The following is a 21,004-nucleotide window of genomic DNA, read 5'->3' as shown; positions in this document are numbered from 1 at the left end:
ACTCTCTTCCTGAGGAAGAGCCCTTCTGTCTAGCCCAATTCTGAGGCACTAAAACAATGTTTTTGGTATGTTTATGCCTTGTCCATTCCAAAATCACTTCAAGTGGTAAATAATACTATTTAGATTGATTGATTTGATTAAAAACCTTAAGTTCTACTCTGATGGCCTTTTTCTGGAAGTTTTTGCATCTTGGGTTCACATTTTAAGCTGAGATTAGTTGATAATTATTGACTGTAATTACAGATAGTTTGTTGAAAATTTACCAGTTTTCAGGCTTTACCAGTATTTGTTTCTGCCAACAATCTTCAAGCTGTTTACTGTACATCTTGAGATGCCTCCCCTCAGGAGAAGAGGATATGAGACTATACTTTACTCATCTAGGGATTTTATCAGAACTAAAGAAATATATTCAAGGGTCCTAATTCATTGATCAGGTGGCCATCTTCACGAATAAACTATTACATTTTTCTGTACTTACAGATTACTGGGTAGCCCATACTCTCATTTTATTTGATTCCCAAAAAATAATCTTGGAAAAGTTTGACATTCTGGTATCCTACAGATGGTCCTCAGAAGTGCCTTCTTAAGTGAAATAGTAAGAGAATCATGGCTATCATCTTGGATGCAGTGAGAGAGGTAAGTGTGCAGATTAATAATAATAGTACATTTTATAAAGAATCAATTATTTACATAATTTTCATTTACAACCTACCAGAATGGAACAAATTTTGGGGGTGAGATTGCCCTCACATTTTAAGTAGGAATTTGGGTGCCCTGTAATCCAGTGCCCTGTAAATATAGAAAATATGCCCAATCATTAACAAAGGTAGATAAATGGTCAATAAATCAGATTGTTTTCATATATTTATTTTAACATTGATAAGTCCACTAGATGAATAACCCTTCCTATTGAATCATAGAGTTTAAGTAGCTTGGCACAAGCAACAAAATAAAAAGCAGAATCTGAATTCAAATTTATATCTGGTGGGTGTCAAAGGTCACTTTTTTTCATTATGCCATACATTACACATCAAGAGCTGTATAACATGCTTCAGACCCTCCTTAGGCCCAGAAGTTAAATACCATAGATTATATTGGAGTACATAGTGAACTCTCAGTAATAATAATAATAAACAATCATATTGTGGGTTATCAAAATTATCTTCCTTGAGGGATGACTCTCCATTCCCCATCAATATAAAAGCGTGTTAATAACCTGTACACTTTCTCCTGAAATAAGAGCTTTGGAATCAGGAAAACCTGAATTCTCTCACTTATCAACTATAGAACGTTGGATGGATCACTTCACTATTTTTTTTTTTTCCTTAAGATGTTAAGTTCTACTCTGTAACATATTTTATTTATTTATTTATTTATTTATTTATTTATTTATTTATTTAAGTTCTACTCTGTACATATTTATTTGAGAGAGAGAGAGAGAGCACTAACAGGAGGAGGAGCAGAGGGAGAGGGAGAGAGATAATTTCAAGCAGACTCTCCCCTGAGCATGGAGCCTGAGGCAGGGCTGGATCTCACAACCCTGATAGCCGGACCTGAGCTGAAGCCATGAGTTGGACGCTCAACCAACTGAGCCACCCAGGTACTCCAGGTCATGTCTTAAATCCTCAATTTCCTCATTTGAAATATTGAGATAATAATAACATCACTAGGATCTATGATTATATACTGTATTCACTATTATTATACAGCAATTTGAAATGACCCACTACAAGTGATTTTAATTCCTGACACACCCTGTTGGATCTGATTGGACTCTTTGTCTCTCAATCTGCTCTTTGTTTTAGGAAAGGAGCTTATTTGACAGTAACACAGTTAAATGTGGATGCCATTGAAAAGATGGCTCTGAAACTAACAGTTACTTTCCACGCAAATAAATACCGCTCATTGTTTCGTGCCTATGGCTGCCCCTTTTATATTATTCCCAAGTTCAAGACTTGGTTCAAGAAGGTTTTCATTGTTGCCTGCCAGACAGGGCTAATTAGGATTGTGTTCCTGCACCCCACAGCCATGCCAGGCAGAGAAGTCAAGCAGCTATGTACAGAACATTTAGTATCATGGCATTAAGCCATGTGGCATAATGAGTGTTGTGAAGGACCAGACTTAAGTCCTAATTGCAGCTCTACTGAATCGGAATTAAATACAAACCTAAACTCTCTTGGTCCAAGTTTACTTACCTACAAAATCACGGAATCACAGAATTTTGTTACACACAGTCATTGGGTTCCCCAAATTCTAATTTACTAGGAATGACTCTCCAGAAATAAAATATTCAGAAGACTTCAATCACTTATTTGCACCTTCATTTATTCACTAATTTAAGCTCCTTTAGTGCCAGGCACTGTTCCAGCTAAACATTGGAGATCCCACAGCTGGGGGGACAGGGTGAAAATAGAGTCTTTGTTTTTAAGAATTTTAAATTCCTTGAAGACAACAAATTATAAACTAAAAAGTAAATATAGAACATGATGGCAAATTCTAGAAAACTTGAGGAAATATTGTTATCAACAAGGTGATATATAAAATAATTTCAATTTAATCTATTAAATGAGTGCTGTTATTCAGTCATTCTAACACAAAAAGGAGAGATAAATATTTCTTTCTTGAGCAAATCAACTAGAATGGGCTATAGTCCAGAGGCATAGTTAAAGTCAGTAGCACAGGGATACCTGGATTAAGTGTCTACCTTCAGCTCAGGTCACGATCCCAGGGTCCTGGGATCAAGTCCTACATGGGAGGTTCCTTGCTCAATGGGAAACCTGCTGCTTTGCCTGCTGCTCCCGCTGCTTGTGCTCTCTAACAAATAAATAAATAAAATCTTAAAAAAAAAAAAAGAGAGAGAGTCAGTAGTACAAAAAGGTGGAAAATTTGATGATAGCAAGATTAAAAAAAAAAATTACAGAAAAGAATACAGACATAAACAAATGAGAAAGCTTACCAGGAGAGAAAAAAGGAAAAAATGAGGAATGCCAGGCAGTGAATTTTAAGTCTATGTTAGGAGCTTTTTATCTGGTCATTTCTAACTCATTGCAACAATTGAACAATTTATTTTTCTCAGTTTGAAATGAAACTAAGGCTCAAAGAGGATGTGTCACCTGCTAGGATCTTCACAGGCCCTCAACTTAAAAACCGACGCTCTTTCCCTGGCACTGAGACTCCTATGAAACTCTTAGGAGAGTGGAAGGGTGAGAACTTATTGTATAAGAGCCTTGACATTCTTGGTGTGACACTGATACTTGACCAACCACACACGGATCACGGGGTATCCTAGCAAACAGTACAATTCTTTTTATTGTGAAAGTGTAGATTTCACACTGAAGGTTGAACATCTTGTATTTCTCTGAAATATCAAGACAAATCCTTGTTTTACATGAAGAGAAAATCCCTCCTCCAGGCTCTACTGGAGAAAGCAGGTTGCACTGAGAAGTGAAAAGAGAGAAGGGGGAAGGAGCTGAAATAAGGCAAGCATACCCTGTTGGGCTGAATTCATTTTAATTATAAAAGAGATGGTTGACTAGAAGATAGGGCAAATATGATGAGCAATGCCTTCATGCTTTTGATTTGCACTGGAAGCCGCTGATTCTGGTTGCAATTGCAAACATTTCTATTATCTTGACAATTACTTCTACTTAAAGATAATGAGTGGGTTTGACTCTTCTGTCATAATTCCAATTCTGAGCCTGCTTCTCATTTTTCTTTTCAATATTAAAATCTTTATGACTAAAGCTTCCAAGCAACGTTTTCCTCCAGGACCCAGACCTTTGCCAATTATTGGAAATCTGCATATTCTCAATCTGAAGAGGCCGTATCAAACTATGCTGGAGGTAAAAAATGTTTGTTCATTTCATACTTATTTATAATTTTCTATCCTCATTCTTACCCTCACGAGTTTATTAGCATGTGCACACACTTATGACTGGTTTGTATATGTATAATGAAGTAATTAAATAGGATTCAAAGTTAATTGAGCTGTTTTATTTAATATTTAGTTTCTTTCAAATTTGGATATAAAATATAAGTAAATATATTTCTATTATTTAAAGCGGTATTGTACCCTGAAATATTTATGATCTGTATCCTTTATTTCAACCACTTTGATCTACATATTCCATATTCTATATCCATATTCTATGTCCTACATATTTCTCTATAAAGGAACTGATTATGATCATAGTCTTACTTTAGAAAATTTTAATTGTTATTAAAAAGAATGTCTGTGGAAGGCACAATCAATAGTTGGGTAAAAACAACAAACTCTGCAGATGACAAGGCTCCATGTGTATGCTTTTTGAGCATTGCTATTTACTATTTGACTTCTTGAAGCCACTGTACCTTGCCTATATGACGCAAATGATGATAACATCTACTTTTTTTGGTTATTATGTGCATTAAAAGAGATATTGGCAATATAAATAATACTCTTGTTATTTTTAATTATCAAAGAAAATTGAATGTTTTCTTTATAGTAGGAAATGTCGCATAGTAGCGCAGAACTAACTTGGACCTACTATGGTTACAGCATCCCACAAAGAATAGGGCGTGAATATGGTGGTCAGGTAGTCAGTGTGTTGGTTAGGAAGAGCTTTGTCTTCCTAGAGCCCGGGGTGGGCATTTTCTGAGACCAGACAAAAATATAATAGAGAGAAACTAGGAGTCAATTCCATGATGTTAGAGCCCTGCTACTGGAAATCTCATTTTTAGTATATGTGCTGCCAAAGCGAGCACTGCTACTGGAAATCTCAAACAAAATGGAGTATAAGGACAATCAGTGGATCATAATAATCATGGCTAAAATAGGTATAGCAACCAAGGAGTATCTTTAGTGAACTAATCAAATATTGTCATTTCACAAGAATATAAAACTGAATAATTGGTCAGAATTAAATTTTCAAAGATCAAGATCTAGTTCATTTTTAATTCAGTACCATGTTTTAGTGGCTTCTTTTTTTTTTTTTTTTTTTTTTTTTTTTTTTTTTTTTTTTATACACCCAAGCTCTCCCAGAAATATGGCTCCATTTACAGCATCCAAATGGGTCCAAAGAAGGTGGTGGTACTCTCTGGATATGAGACAGTGAAAGATGCCCTGGTCAATTACGGTGATCAGTTTGGAGAACGATCTCAAGTGCCTATATTTGAAAGACTTTTTAAAGGAAAAGGTAATAAGCTCTAAGCTTAAGATATATCCTTATAGTTAAAATTATTAAATCAATTGCACCATATTATCTTTAATAATTCCTTTCATGATTTAATTTTCCCTTCATCAATGTACATCACAGAAATAGAATTTACTGAGGAGAAATTTTATGTTTATGGTTTTATTCTCATTGTACATGATAATTCTATTAAACAAATAATTATTAGCCAGAAACTATGTGGAAAGTGTAGTCAGCACTACGGAAATACAAAGAGAACAGAGGCCATCAGCTTAAGAGGTCACAGTCTAATGATTGCCACTGATCCATCAAAAAATACAATAGCAGTAGTGTTATAAGTAATATTGAACCATATTTTCAGCTGAATAAAGTTGTTGTATCTTGCTTTTGTGTGTCTTAGATGAATGCCTTGAGGAAATTATAACATAATTATAACATAATCCTTGAGGATGTTATACTGTTATGTCAGTCCACTAATATAATAACTATAATATAATATAATATAGTATAATAACTCTTTAAGTTATTACAATAACCCTTTAATGCTCATTTAATAACTCTAAAAATGGGAATGGTTTCATATTGACATTATTTTTAGTAAATTTATATTGCTATATAGTAAATACTACTAAGCCATTTTAATGCCTCAACAACTTTTTGAAAAAGCATTTCTCACACTATCTTTCTCCAACATCTTGTTCTTTGAGATACTAGTAGATGTTCTATGCAAAAACCAGTGTCAGTGAAGTGAATTTGAGAAACTACATAATAAAGGCCTCTCTCTGGGTCACCTGGGTTTCTCAGTGGGTTAAGCCTCTGCCTTTGGCTCAGGTCATGATCTCAGGGTCCTGGGATCGAGCCCCGCATCAAGCTTTCTGCTCTGTAGGGAGACTGCTTCCTCCTTTTTCTCTCTCTGCCTGCCTCTCTGCTTACTTGTGATCTCTCTCTGCCAAATAAATATATAAAATCTTTAAAAAAAATGTCCTCTCTCTGAACTCCGGAGTGCCTAATAAGATGTTAAAACCTCTGAGAAAAACACCAAAAGTCTTCTTACTTTTATTTAATTCAGTCTTCACACTTATTAGTCCTTACAACATTTCTTTTTTTATATATGAAATCTAATTAGTTAACATACAGTGTAATATTGGTTTCAGGAGTAAAAATCAGTGTTTCCTCACGTACCTACACCATGAGTGCTGATTACAAGCATCTCCTTGGTATCCATCTCCCAGTTAGGTACCCCCAACCTCGTTTCATCAACCCTCAGTTTGTCCTCTACTGTCATGAGTCTCTTATGACTTGTTTCCCTCTCTTTCTTTTTTTTTCTCTCCTCCTTCCCATATATTCATCTATTTTGTTTTTTATATGCCACTTATGAGTGAAATCCTGTGGTAGTTGTCTTTCTCTGACTAATTTCACTTAGCATAATACCCTCTACTTCCATCCATATTGTTGCAAAGGGCAAGATTTCATTTTTTTATATGTCTGAGTAATATTCCATTGAACTACACACACACACACACTCACATTTACCACAACAGTCTTTGAGACATTTCTTTTTTTTTTTTAAGATTTTATTTATTTATTTGACAAAGATCACAAGTAGGCAGAGAAGCAGACAGAGAGAGAGAGGCAGAAGCAGGCTCCCTGCCGAGCAGAGAGCCTGATGTGGGGTTCAATTCCAAGACCCCAGGATCATGACCTGAGCCGAAAGTAGAGGCTTTAACCTACTGAGCTACCCAGGTGCCCCTACATTTCTTTTTCTTAGAATTCCTACTAACATCTCATAAAATCAACATTGAAGAACAACAGATCATTCAGTCTCTGGTCTTTAGCACCTGGGATTGATCTTCTTCTATTCCTTCTAGAAATCGGGGACACGTTTTGTCTCTTCCCTCTGGCATCTCTGTTTTGTTTTTTTTTTTTTTTTTCATAAGACTTCACATATTACTCACTGATGCTATGATTATACACAAAATCATTTTAATTTATATCAATATTAAATCTAACAATTTTTTCCTCAGCAAATCATTTTAAGAATCAAGCAGTCTTTCTTTTTAAGTGATTTAACTGGTCATAGAGAAATTACTTTTTGTTCAAAGAGAAAATGATTCATTCTCCACCCCACACCCTGTCTAGTAATCTACCCAAATGGGTAAAAACATTCTTTAAACCAATTTTGTATAAATAGAGGAAAAATTTAATATTTTCTTTAGCATTAGACCATTTTGGAGTATTACATCATCTTAATGTTTTGCCATGTAACTTACATATATTTTAAACTTTGGTGCCAGGTTGTGTTTTGTTTCTTTGTTTGTTTGTTTTTAAGATTTTACTTATTTGAGAGAGAGGGAGAGCAAGCACAAGTAGGGAAAGGGGCTAGTGGCAGAGGGATAAGCAAGAAACAAATTTCTTGCTGAGCGAGTGGAGAACCCAATGCAGGGCCCAATCCCAGGACCCTGAGATCATGACCTGAGACGAAGGCAGAGGACACTTAACTGACTGAACCACCCCAGGTATGCCAGGTGCCAGTTTTTAGAAGTTCTAGGAACACCTAGGTAGCTCAGTCGGTTAAGCATCTGCCTTTGGCTCAGGTCCTAATCCCAGGGTCCAGGGATTGATTCCTGCATCAGGCTCCCTGTTCAGTGGGGAGCCTGCTTCTCCCTCTGCGGCTCCCCCTGTTTCTGCTCTCTCATCTCTGTCAAATAAATAAATAAAATCTTTAAAAAAATAGCAAATAAAATAAGTAAGTAAGTAAATAAATAAATAAATAAATGAACTTCCATTCCTTATAATGCTAAATTGATGTCCTTCACAATGACATGGCTGGGCTATCACTATGCCCTGAAAGATACAGGGACATCTGCGGGCCTTTCACGTTCTACTACTGTGTTCTCAAATGTAAATCTTTAAATAATAACATGAGATAGCTTGAAGAGTCACATATTTGTTATAAAAGAGTTTTATGCACCACAGGATCCACAGACAGAATTAATTTAAGAACTGAACATGAGCAGAATCTAACCTTTGCCAGGGTCCTTTCGAAGGAAGGCTTAACCTCCCATGAAGTGGCAACAGCTGCACAGGAGAGATCTCTCTTGGTGTTTTGGATTTCATGTTGACACTGGCAGGGATGGCGCTGTCCCATTTCCAACACCTAGCTTGCCTTAGTTTATTCTGATTTCTTATTTCAGGAAACTGTTCCTATTTCCAACTCAAAAAGACCTCCCCTGTCTCTGGAACCTCCACAGAAATTTGAGAAAAATGCCAGTGGAGGAAGGGCCAGGGCTAGGGACTGAAACACAAAGAGTAATGCCACCATCACCACAAACTGACCGTGGGAAAATATGGGCCACTTTGGCAATCCTCTCTTTATTTTTCTGTAAGTTAGCATATATCCCAACACTTCTAAGAATTTGTTTATTATATCCTTTAGCCATGCACAAATTCACATAGCTGTTGTAGTTAATAAATATTTATTATAAACCTACTCTGTGCTATAGCAACACGTGAGCCTAGAAATTAGTATGTAGAGCACCGGTGTGGAAGCTTCGCTACACCTCTTGGTAATAATTTACTCCTAACTTTTTTCTCATGTGAGTCTTGTGTCTGTAGTCCCAATCTTTCCCTAGCAAAAAAGACTTTGTTTTTTAATGTTCATCAGTCCCTTAACCACACCTAGCATGATGTAAGCTTATAGTAGAGACTCAGGATTTGTTTAACGAATTTGTCAGAGAAATAGAACTAAAACTGAAATCTTCTCCCAACCCAGAAATCCTCCTCTCCACAAACGTAATAGAAAAAGAAGACAATTTTATTGTTGAATAAGCATCAAACCAAGATGGGATGTGTATCACAGACAATCCACTATGAAATAGCAAAGACAGAAACAAATCTCACTCTGTTATACAATCAAGCAGACTCAACCCATTACAAAAATGTTCTCAGGGAAAACAATAACTAGTCCTCAATAACAAGAGGGCTTGACAGCACCATTTGTCACCCATAGTTCATCCTAGATACACCCAGTAATCGGGGTGACCATCTGTGTTAATTGTCTGTATACAAAAGAATAATAAAGTCTTCATATATTTATGATAGGAGGCAGTTTTACAATTTGGGGCAAGGCACCCACCAAAGTGAGGCTCTACCCTCCCACAGAAACTGGGAGAAAAGGACACTTTCTTCCTCAATGTTTATATTCTGAACAGGTGGCCCCCAGGCCACCAAGAAAGCCATTGCTAGGTCACAAAGTTGACAAAAGACCTATTCATACTTTCAGAAGGACTTATATGTGATATACGTCATATGTATGATATGATTATCTATTTAAGATTTTAAAAAAAGGAAAAATACAAGTCTTCTAAAGTAAATGCTCTGAGTGAAAGAGAAGCCTCTTATTTCCAACAGGGAGAATAAAGCCTCTCTTAAATTTTTACTTGTCCTTGAAAATTAAATATTAAAAACCTTGCGGACATAATTTTCAAACACTTTACTCGTTATAAGGAATTGTCTTCTCTCATGGTGAAACTTGGAAAACTATGAGAAGGTTCTGCCTGACCACCTTACGGAACTTTGGAATGGGCAAGCGGCTCATAGAAGACAGGATCTTAGAGGAATGCCAGCATCTCATACGCAGCTTCGAGTCTCATAGAGGTGCGTAGAATGAACTACAACACATCTTATTTTTCATGAAGAAGAAGCCAAATGCTATATTTTATTATGTAGAAATAATTTCAGTCTTGTAGTAAAATTCTTAGAATTTACAAATAATTCCCCAAATTGTGCTCTTCTGTGAGATTCCCAAAATATCAGCATTTTATGTTAGCCTTCTCTCTTGCTGTCTTTTTCTAAGCTGTTTGAAAGTGCTTTGGAGACATGCTCTCTCTTTATTCCTAAACAGTTCAATGCGTTCCCTTGAAACAAACACATTCTCTCACATTCCCAAAGTATGATTTTCAAAACTCAGGAAATTAGTATTGACTCAGTAATCCCCTAAACTTATTTGGCCAGATTTTGCCATTGCCCCATTAATGTCCTGAATAGCAAAAGAAAATCCTGACCCATGCATCACGTTCACTCGTCATGTCTCTTTTGCTTCCTTCCATCTGGAACTGTTCTTCAGTAACAGGTATGTTTCTGATTTCTTTAAATGATATACAGTTAATTCCATATTATTTTAATATTTCATCTATTTAATATTTTAATTTATCTTTTCCTAAATAAATTGAGCTCATTCCTTACTAAAAACTGTCCATTTGAATATTATCTTCACGGATGCAGGTAGCAACATGAAGAGAAATGGTCAAAAGCAGGCAAACCTGAGATGAATACAGACAAGAAACAGAAAGCTCGGGGACCCATGTGCTAAGTTAGCAGTCTCTGTACACAGAGAGCCCATCAGCAGTTTGGAGAAAGTACTTACAGAAAAATATATTTTCCCTCTGCAGTGTTAAGCTCCTAACAAACATTAATTTCTCAAGTCTTTGTGTACACAGTATCTGAAACACCCTTACATTTATATACTAAAAAGGAAACATATTCCCTACATAAATTCCCCCAAGCCTTTAGCCTCCACATTAAGGTAGGTGCTGATGTTAAAAGTAAATCTTAGCATTCTGGTTGCCAAAAATAAATGTACATCCACTAATGTATGTTTAATGATCTAAATAGTTTTTAATGATGCTGAGGAAAACAGGACCCAGTAACAGAAGAGGCTAAAACAAGAGGCTCTAGATAAGGTTCTTTCAAGTAGAATCATTTTAATCATCTAGATATCCTATTTTAAATTTATGAACTTGATGGTAGCCTTCTAGGTTGATATTTTCTCAGATGTAATGCATTAACACTTGCTACACATACTGAAATGATCCCTCACCTGGAACATTTTAATTTCTTTAACTGAGCCAAATGTAGATTTTCCTCAACATCAATACTTTTAGTTTGCCTTCTGGCAATCTTTTAACCAAATTCTGGATAGTTTTCAAGGTTCATCTAGTCTCACCTTTCCTTAAAAGGCATGGTCACCTATAATCTTGCTCCTCTATGAAATCTTTAGTGGACAGTCTGTCCCCATCATTCCAGAACTGGTTTAATACTGTTTATGTGAGTATTCCTAATCTGATTAATGAATTCTCTTGTAGGAAAGCCGTTTGAGGTAAATACAGTAATGAATGCTTCTGTTGCTAATGTTATTGTGTCAGTGCTATTTGGAAAACGGTTTGATTACCAAGACACCCAATTCCTGAGACTCTTAACCTTGATTGGTGAAAATGTGAAGCTTGTTGGAGGTCCTAGGATTGCGGTAACTATATCTTCCAATTCAATTACCTTACTTCTTCTAACGCACACTAGGTTGTTCAAGAGACCATGAAAAAGTGTTTGTCAAAGACTTACCATTTCAAAAATGTACACTTTCTGGAAAATTCTGAGTACAGAGATGTGACAAGTCTGTTTGATTAACACATCCCATCACAAATTATTGCATCAGGGTGCCTCAAGGGCTCAGTCAATTATGCATCTGCCTTTGGCTCAGGTCATGATCCCAGAGTCCTGGGATGGAGTCCTTGCCCAGCAGGGAGACTGCTTCTCTCTCTACCTTTCCCCCCACTCATGATCTTTCTCTCTCTCTCTCTCAAGTAAATAAACAAACATCTTTTTAAAAAAATACTGCATCAAATATCTTATGATGTATGGGTTGTGAATCACACCAATAAATAGTTCAGTTTGTGACTTCAGTAAATTTTCACAATTTTGGCCATTCATCTTTTACCCATACCACTGGTTATGCATCAACTGTGGGATAAGTCATGAACGAATAAAGAACACTCAGTAGAATTCACTTATAAGGGGAATTTAAACAAAGGAAAACTATCAAGTACTAAAAACAGTACTAAAGAAATTGTTAATATTTATTCTGCATCATGTAAGTTCAAAATAGTGCTACAATCCAATTTTTTATATTTGTGAGCAGTAAAGTGGCTGTCTTCTAGAATGTAGGGACTAAGTGCTTTGTCAAATAGTTCCCATTTTCTTTCTTTCTTCCTTTCTTTATTTTTTAAAGATTTTATTTATTTATTTGACAGAGAAAGTGAGAGAGCACAAGCAGGGGGAGTAGCAGAGGGAGAGGGAAAAACAGGCTCCCTGCCCAGTGCAGGGCTCAATCCCAGGATCCTGGGATTATGACCTGAGCTGAAGGCAAAGGTTTAATGAACTGAGCCACACAGGGGCCCCAGTTCCCATTTTCAATAGCACAATTGACAACAGACAATATTATTTCACTTTGGAATAATTTAGGTTCTGTTACTACAAGTACAGGTGTACTCTAAATATAGGTGTGGGGGAACCCTGGCACAGGCAACTATGTCTATTTTTTTAAGTTAATTAGAGAAAGATAATTATCATATGATTTCACTCATGTGGAATTTAAGAAACAAAACAAAGGAGCATAGGTGAAGGGAGCGAAAAATAAGACGAAACCAGAGAGAAAAACATACCATAAGAGATTCTTAATCTTAGGAAACAGAGGGTTGCTTGAGGAAACAGGGGTTAGGGGTTGGGGTAACCGGGTGATGGGCATTAAGGAGGGTATGTGATGTAATGAGCACTGGGTGTTATGTAAGACTGATGATGGATCACTGACCTCCACCTTTAAGACCTCTAATACATTATATGTTAATTAATTGAATTTAAATAAATTAAAAATAAGTACATAAAAAGCTCAATCCTTAAACAGAATTTTTAAAACAATTTTGTTTATTTACTCATTTGAAATGTAGAGAGTGTGAGCAAGTATGCAAGTGGGGGCCGTGGGGGGAGGGGGAGAGAATCTCAAGCTGACTCCTTGCTGAGCAGAGAGCCTGACACAGGGCTTGAACCCGTGACCCAGAGATCATAACCTGAGCTAAAACCAAGAGTCTGACGCTTAAACGACTGAGCCACCTAGACACCCAAGTATGTCTAACTTTAGGTGTGGCCTTTTATCTTCATTATTTATTAGGTCAGTTGGGTGGTTAGGGACCCCTTATAGAATCTGATTAAATATATAAAGAGCTTATCTCTCACATACATGAATATACCAAGAAACACACCAAATTTAGCCAACAGTGAAGTTCTTCCTGAACTTTCTAAGTGTTAGGGAATATTAGATTATATGGTGCTTCTCTAGGGAACCTAGACACAATAAGCTAGATCTAAATAACAAAAATGATTATTCCGATCCTACAAAGAAACATCAGTGGTAAAGTGAGTGTGCTACATAGCACTGAAATGGTTTGATCTGGAATCACCTAGGAGTTTGCAGGAAAAACACAGATTTATAGCCTTAACCAAAAAGCCAATATTGTTTCCGTGGCTCGCCTAACCTCTGAGTAGATGTGTTACTACTGGCATAATATTCAAAATACTCTGGGTACATAGAACTTACTATAAACCATAGCAATATCCATTGTAAGTTACCGAACTCCACTAAGTGAGGAAATCATGTTGTCCATGTCAGTCTGCCAGCTGGTTGAGATAAAATTGAAGTCTAAATGGGGTGCTATTCTATAATCCTTCCAGAAATAATGGTGTCATTCCCACTACTGCGTGCATAACATGTGTGTATTTAACTTACTTTGTTATTTTTTTATTCTTTCAGATTTTCAATATGTTTCCAGTTTTGGGGTTCCTCCTAAAAAGTCATAAGACAGTACTCAGGAATAGAGATGAATTATTCGCTTTTATAAGGATGACCTTCCTAGATCATCAGCATGACATTGACAAAAATGATCCAAGAAGTTTCATTGATGCCTTTTTGGTCAGACAGCAGGAGGTAATGGTGATACCTTATTGTATTGTTTATTATTTAGTTTAATTAATAGCATCTGGAGGAAAAATATTTCTTGCAAAGAAGAAAAATCATTGGATTCAATTAAGTTAGTAATGGTAGAATTGTACCCTAACAAGAATGCTATTTACTAAATTTTCCATTCTCGAATATTTTCCACTGCTTTTCACATCACTCTAAAAAAAAATCCAAAACAAGATATATAGAAGACATTGAATGTTAGCTTTTAGAATAAGTACAGCATTCCTTTTATTGCAATCTTGAAAATGTGTTTCAGTTGATGAACCCAAGAAAGATTATTTAATGCCATTTTTTTTAAAGAAACAATGTTGGGCACATTCTAATCACTCAGTCAAAAACTAATTTCCAAAATGGCAAACAGCTTTTCCCATTGTTAGAATTATTTATCATCATTAGCATCCAGGATGTGCTTTATTTGAAAATTCTGTACAACATCCTCATAATAATAATAACAAAAAAAATTCCACTCTTTTAGGAAAGAATGCCAAGCATTTTGCTTTTTCAATTCATGTTAGGTTATTTGCTATGATTGTCAAGTATAAAATTTTTTCATCACTCATGATTCCTTTTCCCCTTTCAGGAGAAAGATACATCTACTGCCTATTTCAGTGATGAAAATTTGGTGGCACTCGTTAGTAACCTGTTTGCGGCTGGTACAGAGACCACAGCCTCCACGCTACGCTGGGCACTACTGCTCATGTTGCGATATCCTGAAGTCCAGAGTAAGTCTCTTAAGATTCAGGCCATTGCCTGAAGGAAGGACTCGAAAATCTCTTAGGATGGAAAAAGCAGAATTCTGTGGCCACCCTGGATACCTTTAATTTATACCCCTGAGGACAGTGTGTACTTTAGTTTCCTTTGGACATAAGAAAGTAGATTTTGCTCTCCAAGCTTCCTGAGATGGTCAACAGGTGTCAACTCTTTGCAGGTGTCACTCCATGCAGGTCCCCAAAGGGCCTCAGGAATAGAGATCTAGGAGTGCAAACAGTGCAGAAAAAAATGGGTCAGAAACTCAGAAAGCATTAAGGTTTGGTTTTCACATGGAAGGAAAACTGAGAAGATTGTTCCAATATCTCTCCCCCCACCTCTAATCAGTGCATTTTTCCAGAAAAGGTCTGTGATGAGATCACCAAAGTTGTGGGGTCAGCCCAGCCTCGAATTGCACATCGAACTCAAATGCCATACACAGATGCCGTCATTCACGAAGTACAGAGATTTGCTAATATCCTGCCCACAAGCTTACCTCATGCAACAACCACAGATGTGATGTTTAAAAATTACTATATTCCTAAGGTAAGGGTTTAAAAGGGGAAATGAGGGGAGAGGGAAAGGATGTCAGCTGCTCAAAATCACAGAAGCACTGAAATAAGCCGCTGCAGGCAATCTCAGCCTGCCTTGCTCCCGGCCTCCCCTGCTTCTCTCTCCCCCCTTCCCTTTTTCCTCCTTTTCTCCCTCCCTACCGTCCAATAAAAGGTAACTGAGTGTGTCAGAGTGTATGTGCACAGAATAGGTGGTAATTACTCTGCACAACATGTTATAAAAGATTATTATTTCCATGCGGTATCTGAGGAAACTGAGGTTCAGAAAGTTCAAGCGAGGTGGGTGGGTAAGGGGCCCAGATCGCGGGGAAGACTCGCTGCCTCTTCAAGCTGGTTTTCCCCACGCAGGGCCCCCGACAGCATCACCCCCAGCCTCGTGGCCCTCCTCACACAGAAACACGCTCAGGCCCTCTGCTTCTCAATCTTGAGACCTCTAAAGGCATTCCTGTGCTTCCCCTGGCCAACTGAAGTATGGATAGATCTTTGCTAAAAGTACACCGAAGGCAGAAATTGGCCTAGGATCAGAGCATGCCCATAGCGCTGATTCTTTTCCTTAAAGCTTCACCGGGTCACTGCTTCTGGGCCCATCTCTGCGTGAATCCACAGGGACCACTGGTTACATGGCCGCACTCCCCACACCATCACTTGCTACCCTGTGCGTACCCTACAAACAGGGGGCAACATTCATCTTTGGAGATTCTCTTCCTAGCACACATTAAACACACTGTTGGATTGAATTAGTAGCTGATGAAAACAAATATAACCAATATTAAAACAAATATAACCAATATCAAAACGAAGAAAAGGAGACCTCCCCCCCCACCCAAGGAATCTATAATAATGGCAGGATTTGGGTTCTAGTTCTCTATCTGGCTGCAAGCTAGGGAGAGCACTGTTACCAGAGCTTTGTAGGTACAGGGGGTCTCACATGCCCACCATGCTGCTGGCAGCTAGGTCCCTCGCTTTCACTGAGCTCCAGTGGAAATAATCTAGCACAGATGTTCTGAGGAGGAAATATCCACAATGCCCAGGTAAATATAAATAAAAAAGAAAGAAACAGGGTGTCTGTGTCAGGCTGTCAGTCCTTAAGCATCTGCCTTCCCCTCAGGTCATGATCCCAGGGTCCTAGGATAGAGCCCTGAATCGGGCTCCCTGCTCAGAGGGAAGCCTGCTTCTCCTTCTCCCTCTCCCTCTCCCCCTGCTTGTGTTCCCTCTCTTGCTGTCTCTATCAAATAAATAAATAAAATCTTAAAAAAAAAAAAAAGAGAAAGAGAGAGACAGGAACAAAGGAAGTTGTAGAAAAATATACTTTAAAGCTGTTGTTTGCTTTTGGTGACTCAACAGCTATAGAGATTCATGCACTGAAACAGCTAACCGCAATGACAGTACTGTGACGCTTTCTAGAGGAAGCTGTGATTAACGACGGTGAAGTACTGAACCCTGTCCTTAATGCAGGGGCAGGCTTTTCTTCCCACTATTCTAGTTCGAGTTTTCAGAGTGCTCTTTCCTGTATCACAGTTAAAATTCCTTTCCTTGATTGTCTTGGTTGTCATAGAGTACATGGTGAGCTGTGGAAGGGGGGTGGGGGGGCAACTGATTTTTGAGAATTTGCTTTGATAGGCTTGTTCAGTCTAGTTTGTTTCCTGTCACAATCCCTGGAGGTATAAGAGCAAAACCTCACTGAGCCTGCACCAGGGTCTGTCCTATATACTGCTGCGTCTGAGGCTCACAAGTCACCCCATGAGGGTTATTTAATTCCCTTCATATAAATGTAGAAACTGGGTTTATATCAAGAGTTAAATCATGTGCCATTATCTCATAGCAAACACAGAACTAAGTAAAGAATGTTTCTGGTTCTGAGTCCATAGCTTGTGTTTTTTAGGAGGTACCAAATAAAAAAGTGGTTGAGTAAGTGAATGTTCTACACCAATCCCAAGCCCCTCATCTTCCCCTCCTTCCAGATTCTTCCAGAACACACCGCTTCTGAAAAATTACCAACAGGACCTTCACACATTTTTCAAGAGTTACTTGTTAAAGAAGGAATATAATCTCTGTCATTAATAGCACTTCTGTTTCTAGGGCACCGAGGTCATCACTTTGCTGACCTCTGTACTTCGGGACCAAACACAGTGGGAAAAGCCAGACACATTTAATCCCGAGCATTTCTTGACTTCCACTGGAAAGTTTGTCAAGAAGGACGCTTTCATGCCTTTTTCAGCAGGTAAGGTCTCCGCCTTTGAGACAGGTGGCTCGAGAAATCTGGAGAGATTTGGCCTTGTCTGATGACTGTACTTGGGTTTTGTAATTTTTTTTTCCATGTGGCACTAAACGTCAGAAATATGGGAGAGTAAAAAGGGCCTTTCCTCCCCAGGCTTTAAATTGGCTGTAAGACATTAGGCATTAGGCATTAGAATGGCATTTTCTTAGGGAGTCCCTGAAGATTCCTTGTAGCTGAGGCTAGGGTAGAGCTTGAGAATTTGAGGAGAAAGTTAAGCATGGGGCAGTGGATATCCCACTTCACTCCAACCAGAAAAGCTTTGCTTGCTTGATTTATTGCTTGATTGATTGATTTGACTCCATGCCCAGTGTGAAGCCCACTGCGGGGCTTGAACTCAGGACCCCGAGGACCAAGCGTTGGTGGCCTTTACTGAGCCAACCTGGCAACCCTGAAAAGCTTTGCTTTAATATGTATAAATGCCAGTGTTACTCTTAGAATTTCTTGGGTAGGGGAGGGAGGGAGGGGGCTTAGGATTAGGGAAGAGAGAAGAGCTTTCCACTAGAGTACATTTTGGAATCCAGGGAACAAATTGAATTTACTCTATAATTTTCTGGCTTCTTAAGAACCTGAAATGAATACTCCATTCCTAGAAAAGAATCTTAGCAAAACTACACCATAAGCAGTTTGTCACCTTGTGCCTTTCCACTTACAAAAACAATAGGTTAGCATTCACTCCATATACCCATTCAGGGATAGGTAAACAGCAGTCACCCAAAGGATAGACTTTTCTTACCTACTGATAACTAAGGGATACAGAGAGATACAAAGTACAATGCATTCTTCTAATTTTTACACACAAATACACGGAGGATTATATACGAGAAAACAGCACATGTATTTATGACTTCTACTTTAAATAAAAACACAATATCACATCTGGAACTGGAGTTAAAGGAAATGAAAAATAATCCACATGTAATACAAAGTGCTATGAATTCGATTTTTATTATGTTTCCTTGCATTAGATTTTGGAAAAAAAAAAAAAAAAGCCATGGAAACATAAACAATGATCTCTGGAAGGCACTTCAGCTACATCTAATTCCAAACCTTCACTTTACAAGTGAAGAAATGGAGCAATTACTTTATCACACATAAATTATTTTTTCCCTAGACTCATCTATCAAATCTTGGATTTACTGATGTTTAGAGAGAAGAAACAATGTTCCCCTTGACACCCCCTTGTCTCCATGCACAACAATTACTGTTTTTTTCTGACCAACTGAGCCTCCAGGTCCTTCCTGGTTTCTCACATACCTGGGCTTAGAGACTTCTTTGGACTCTGAGACAAGCAGCAAATAGTCCAGATTTTTGCAGACTGGGCCATCTTCAAACAAGTTTGGCAAAGTATACCTCAGGAATTCCAAACATCTCCAGATATACTGGGTTTGTGTATGTGTTTCCTGCTTTAGGAAATCTAGGAGCAGTGATACTCTTATCATAGACAGACAAATGGAAATATTTTTAAAATATAACAACCACAAAACCATCACAATAAAAAAAATCATAAAACTAATGTTAAGTCAGAAGTCCTCATGTTGGTCCTTACTCACTACAATAAGATAGATATCTTGCTCTTTGGTGGGCTTATTTGATCTTTGATCACAATCACTCAACTAATTTTGCACACAGCATTTCTTCTTAAGATCAACAAGATCAGTTGCTATGTTTTCACCTATATATCCTTAAAAGTAAACTAAAACAATGCATGCTTTGTTTTGTTTACCTTAACTGAATAAACCTAAATATAGGGTAGATAATTCACACCCTAAATTGCATTATTTATCATCCATTAGATGACACCACTCAATTATACATGTTGTTCTGGGCAGCTAGAAAGAACTGATCCCAAAAGCTAGATTAGGTATTCCTTCCATGGGCTCCCTCAACACCCTATCATAACTTGTGACACTGTATAATACTCACCTAGTTCCTTGTTGGGCTCACCTACTGGGTAGTGAACCCTCCCTGAGCAATAGTCTCAGAGCCAAGCTAAATTAAATACCTGTATCTCCTTGACATTGCACATACATCGATGGACTGAATTGTTAGCTTTTATTTAATAAACATTTTCCAACAGAGAGATGTAGTATACATTGCCTTTCACCCCTAAAAATCCTGCCTTGGTAGTAGACATTGTGAAAAACTGCCCCCCACTATCCTTCATGGTGTTCATCTATTTCCTGGAAGTCCCATTTAAACCAAAGTGCTACTTTCCTTGAGATGTAAAATATCTACATTCCAGTATTTTTCAGAATGTTGAAGTCTTTTGTGACTCAGTGCCCTTGAGAGTTATCTTCCAATATACATAAACCAACAACAAAGGAAATCTAACTGGACACTTTTGTTTCAATAAAAGCTTACCTAGAAGACTTTCTTCCTCAATTTTATTGACTCCACTTTTCAGATACCTTGATGTTTCAAAAGTAATACGAACTGGGGCACCTGGGTGTCTCAGTGGGTTAAAGCCTCTGCCTTAGGCTCAGGTCATGATCTCAGGGTCCTGGGATTGAGCTCTGCATCGGGCTCTCTGCTCAGCAGGAAGTCTGCTTCCCCCTCTCTCTGTGCCTACCTGTGATCTCTGTCAGTCAAATAAATCAATAAGATCCTTAAAGAAAAAAGACTTAGGTCTACGTAGACTCTGGCCTCAGATCTTAGGCTCCATAATTCATGTTCTAGGCTCATGTCAGAGCCAAATAATTTTAGCCCTGATATACATCATGACCCTTCCATATCCCACCGCATCTTTGCTGGCTGACTTCTTCTCACCCTGGCCCCAAGAGCCGAGATATAAAGCTCTCATACAAACAGGAGGCCTCCCTGACCCTTCAAATTACATTGGGTACCTTTACTATCTGATCTCATGACACACTAGGCTTTACCCTTACATTTTTCACACTGAAGTGTTAATGTTTGTTTAGCTGCTTATTTCCTTCATGGGGGGGCAGTTACGGGGGACATATGTACTTGGGTACATATGTACTTGATTTTGTTTTTCCAGGGCTTTGGCAGAGCCCATGAGGCCCACAAGAGGCTACACAACTAATCCACACATTCTAAAGTAGAGAAATCACACGTGGACAGCTTTTGTCTCTATCCAGATTTGTTTCAGTTTTTGTGCTCCTATGTCTCATAACCCTCTACTGCGTATTTCTCCAGGGCGCCGGATGTGTGCCGGTGAGTCACTGGCCAAGATGGAGCTTTTCCTGTTCTTTACCAGCCTCATGCAGAAGTTCACCTTCCAGCCACCCCCGGGGATCTCGCATCTGGACCTGGACCTAACCCCAGACATTGGCTTCACCACTCGACCAATGCCTCACAAGCTACGTGCCCTACCCCGGGCCTAGGCTCTGCATTGCAAGCAGCAGCCCCTGTTCTTAATGGGGTCCTT

General features: G+C 38.2%; 1 protein-coding gene across 1 annotated transcript; it reads left to right on the top strand.

Annotated features, from left to right (window-relative positions):
• The first annotated feature begins 606 nt into the window (after positions 1 to 606).
• On the top strand, positions 607 to 20,960 carry LOC116589362 (cytochrome P450 2K6-like). Its single transcript, XM_032341349.1, has 11 exons — positions 607 to 636; positions 3,077 to 3,203; positions 3,745 to 3,842; positions 5,012 to 5,174; positions 9,678 to 9,827; positions 11,315 to 11,475; positions 13,810 to 13,983; positions 14,600 to 14,741; positions 15,128 to 15,312; positions 17,418 to 17,559; positions 20,773 to 20,960. Exons 1-11 carry the CDS (start codon positions 607 to 609, stop codon positions 20,958 to 20,960), a joined length of 1,560 nt encoding a protein of 519 aa, XP_032197240.1.
• The last annotated feature ends 44 nt before the right edge of the window (positions 20,961 to 21,004 follow it).

This window comes from Mustela erminea, chromosome 4 (assembly GCF_009829155.1).
Source record: "Mustela erminea isolate mMusErm1 chromosome 4, mMusErm1.Pri, whole genome shotgun sequence".
Classification (NCBI taxonomy): Eukaryota; Metazoa; Chordata; class Mammalia; order Carnivora; family Mustelidae; genus Mustela; species Mustela erminea.
This window is presented reverse-complemented; position numbering and strand designations above follow the sequence as displayed.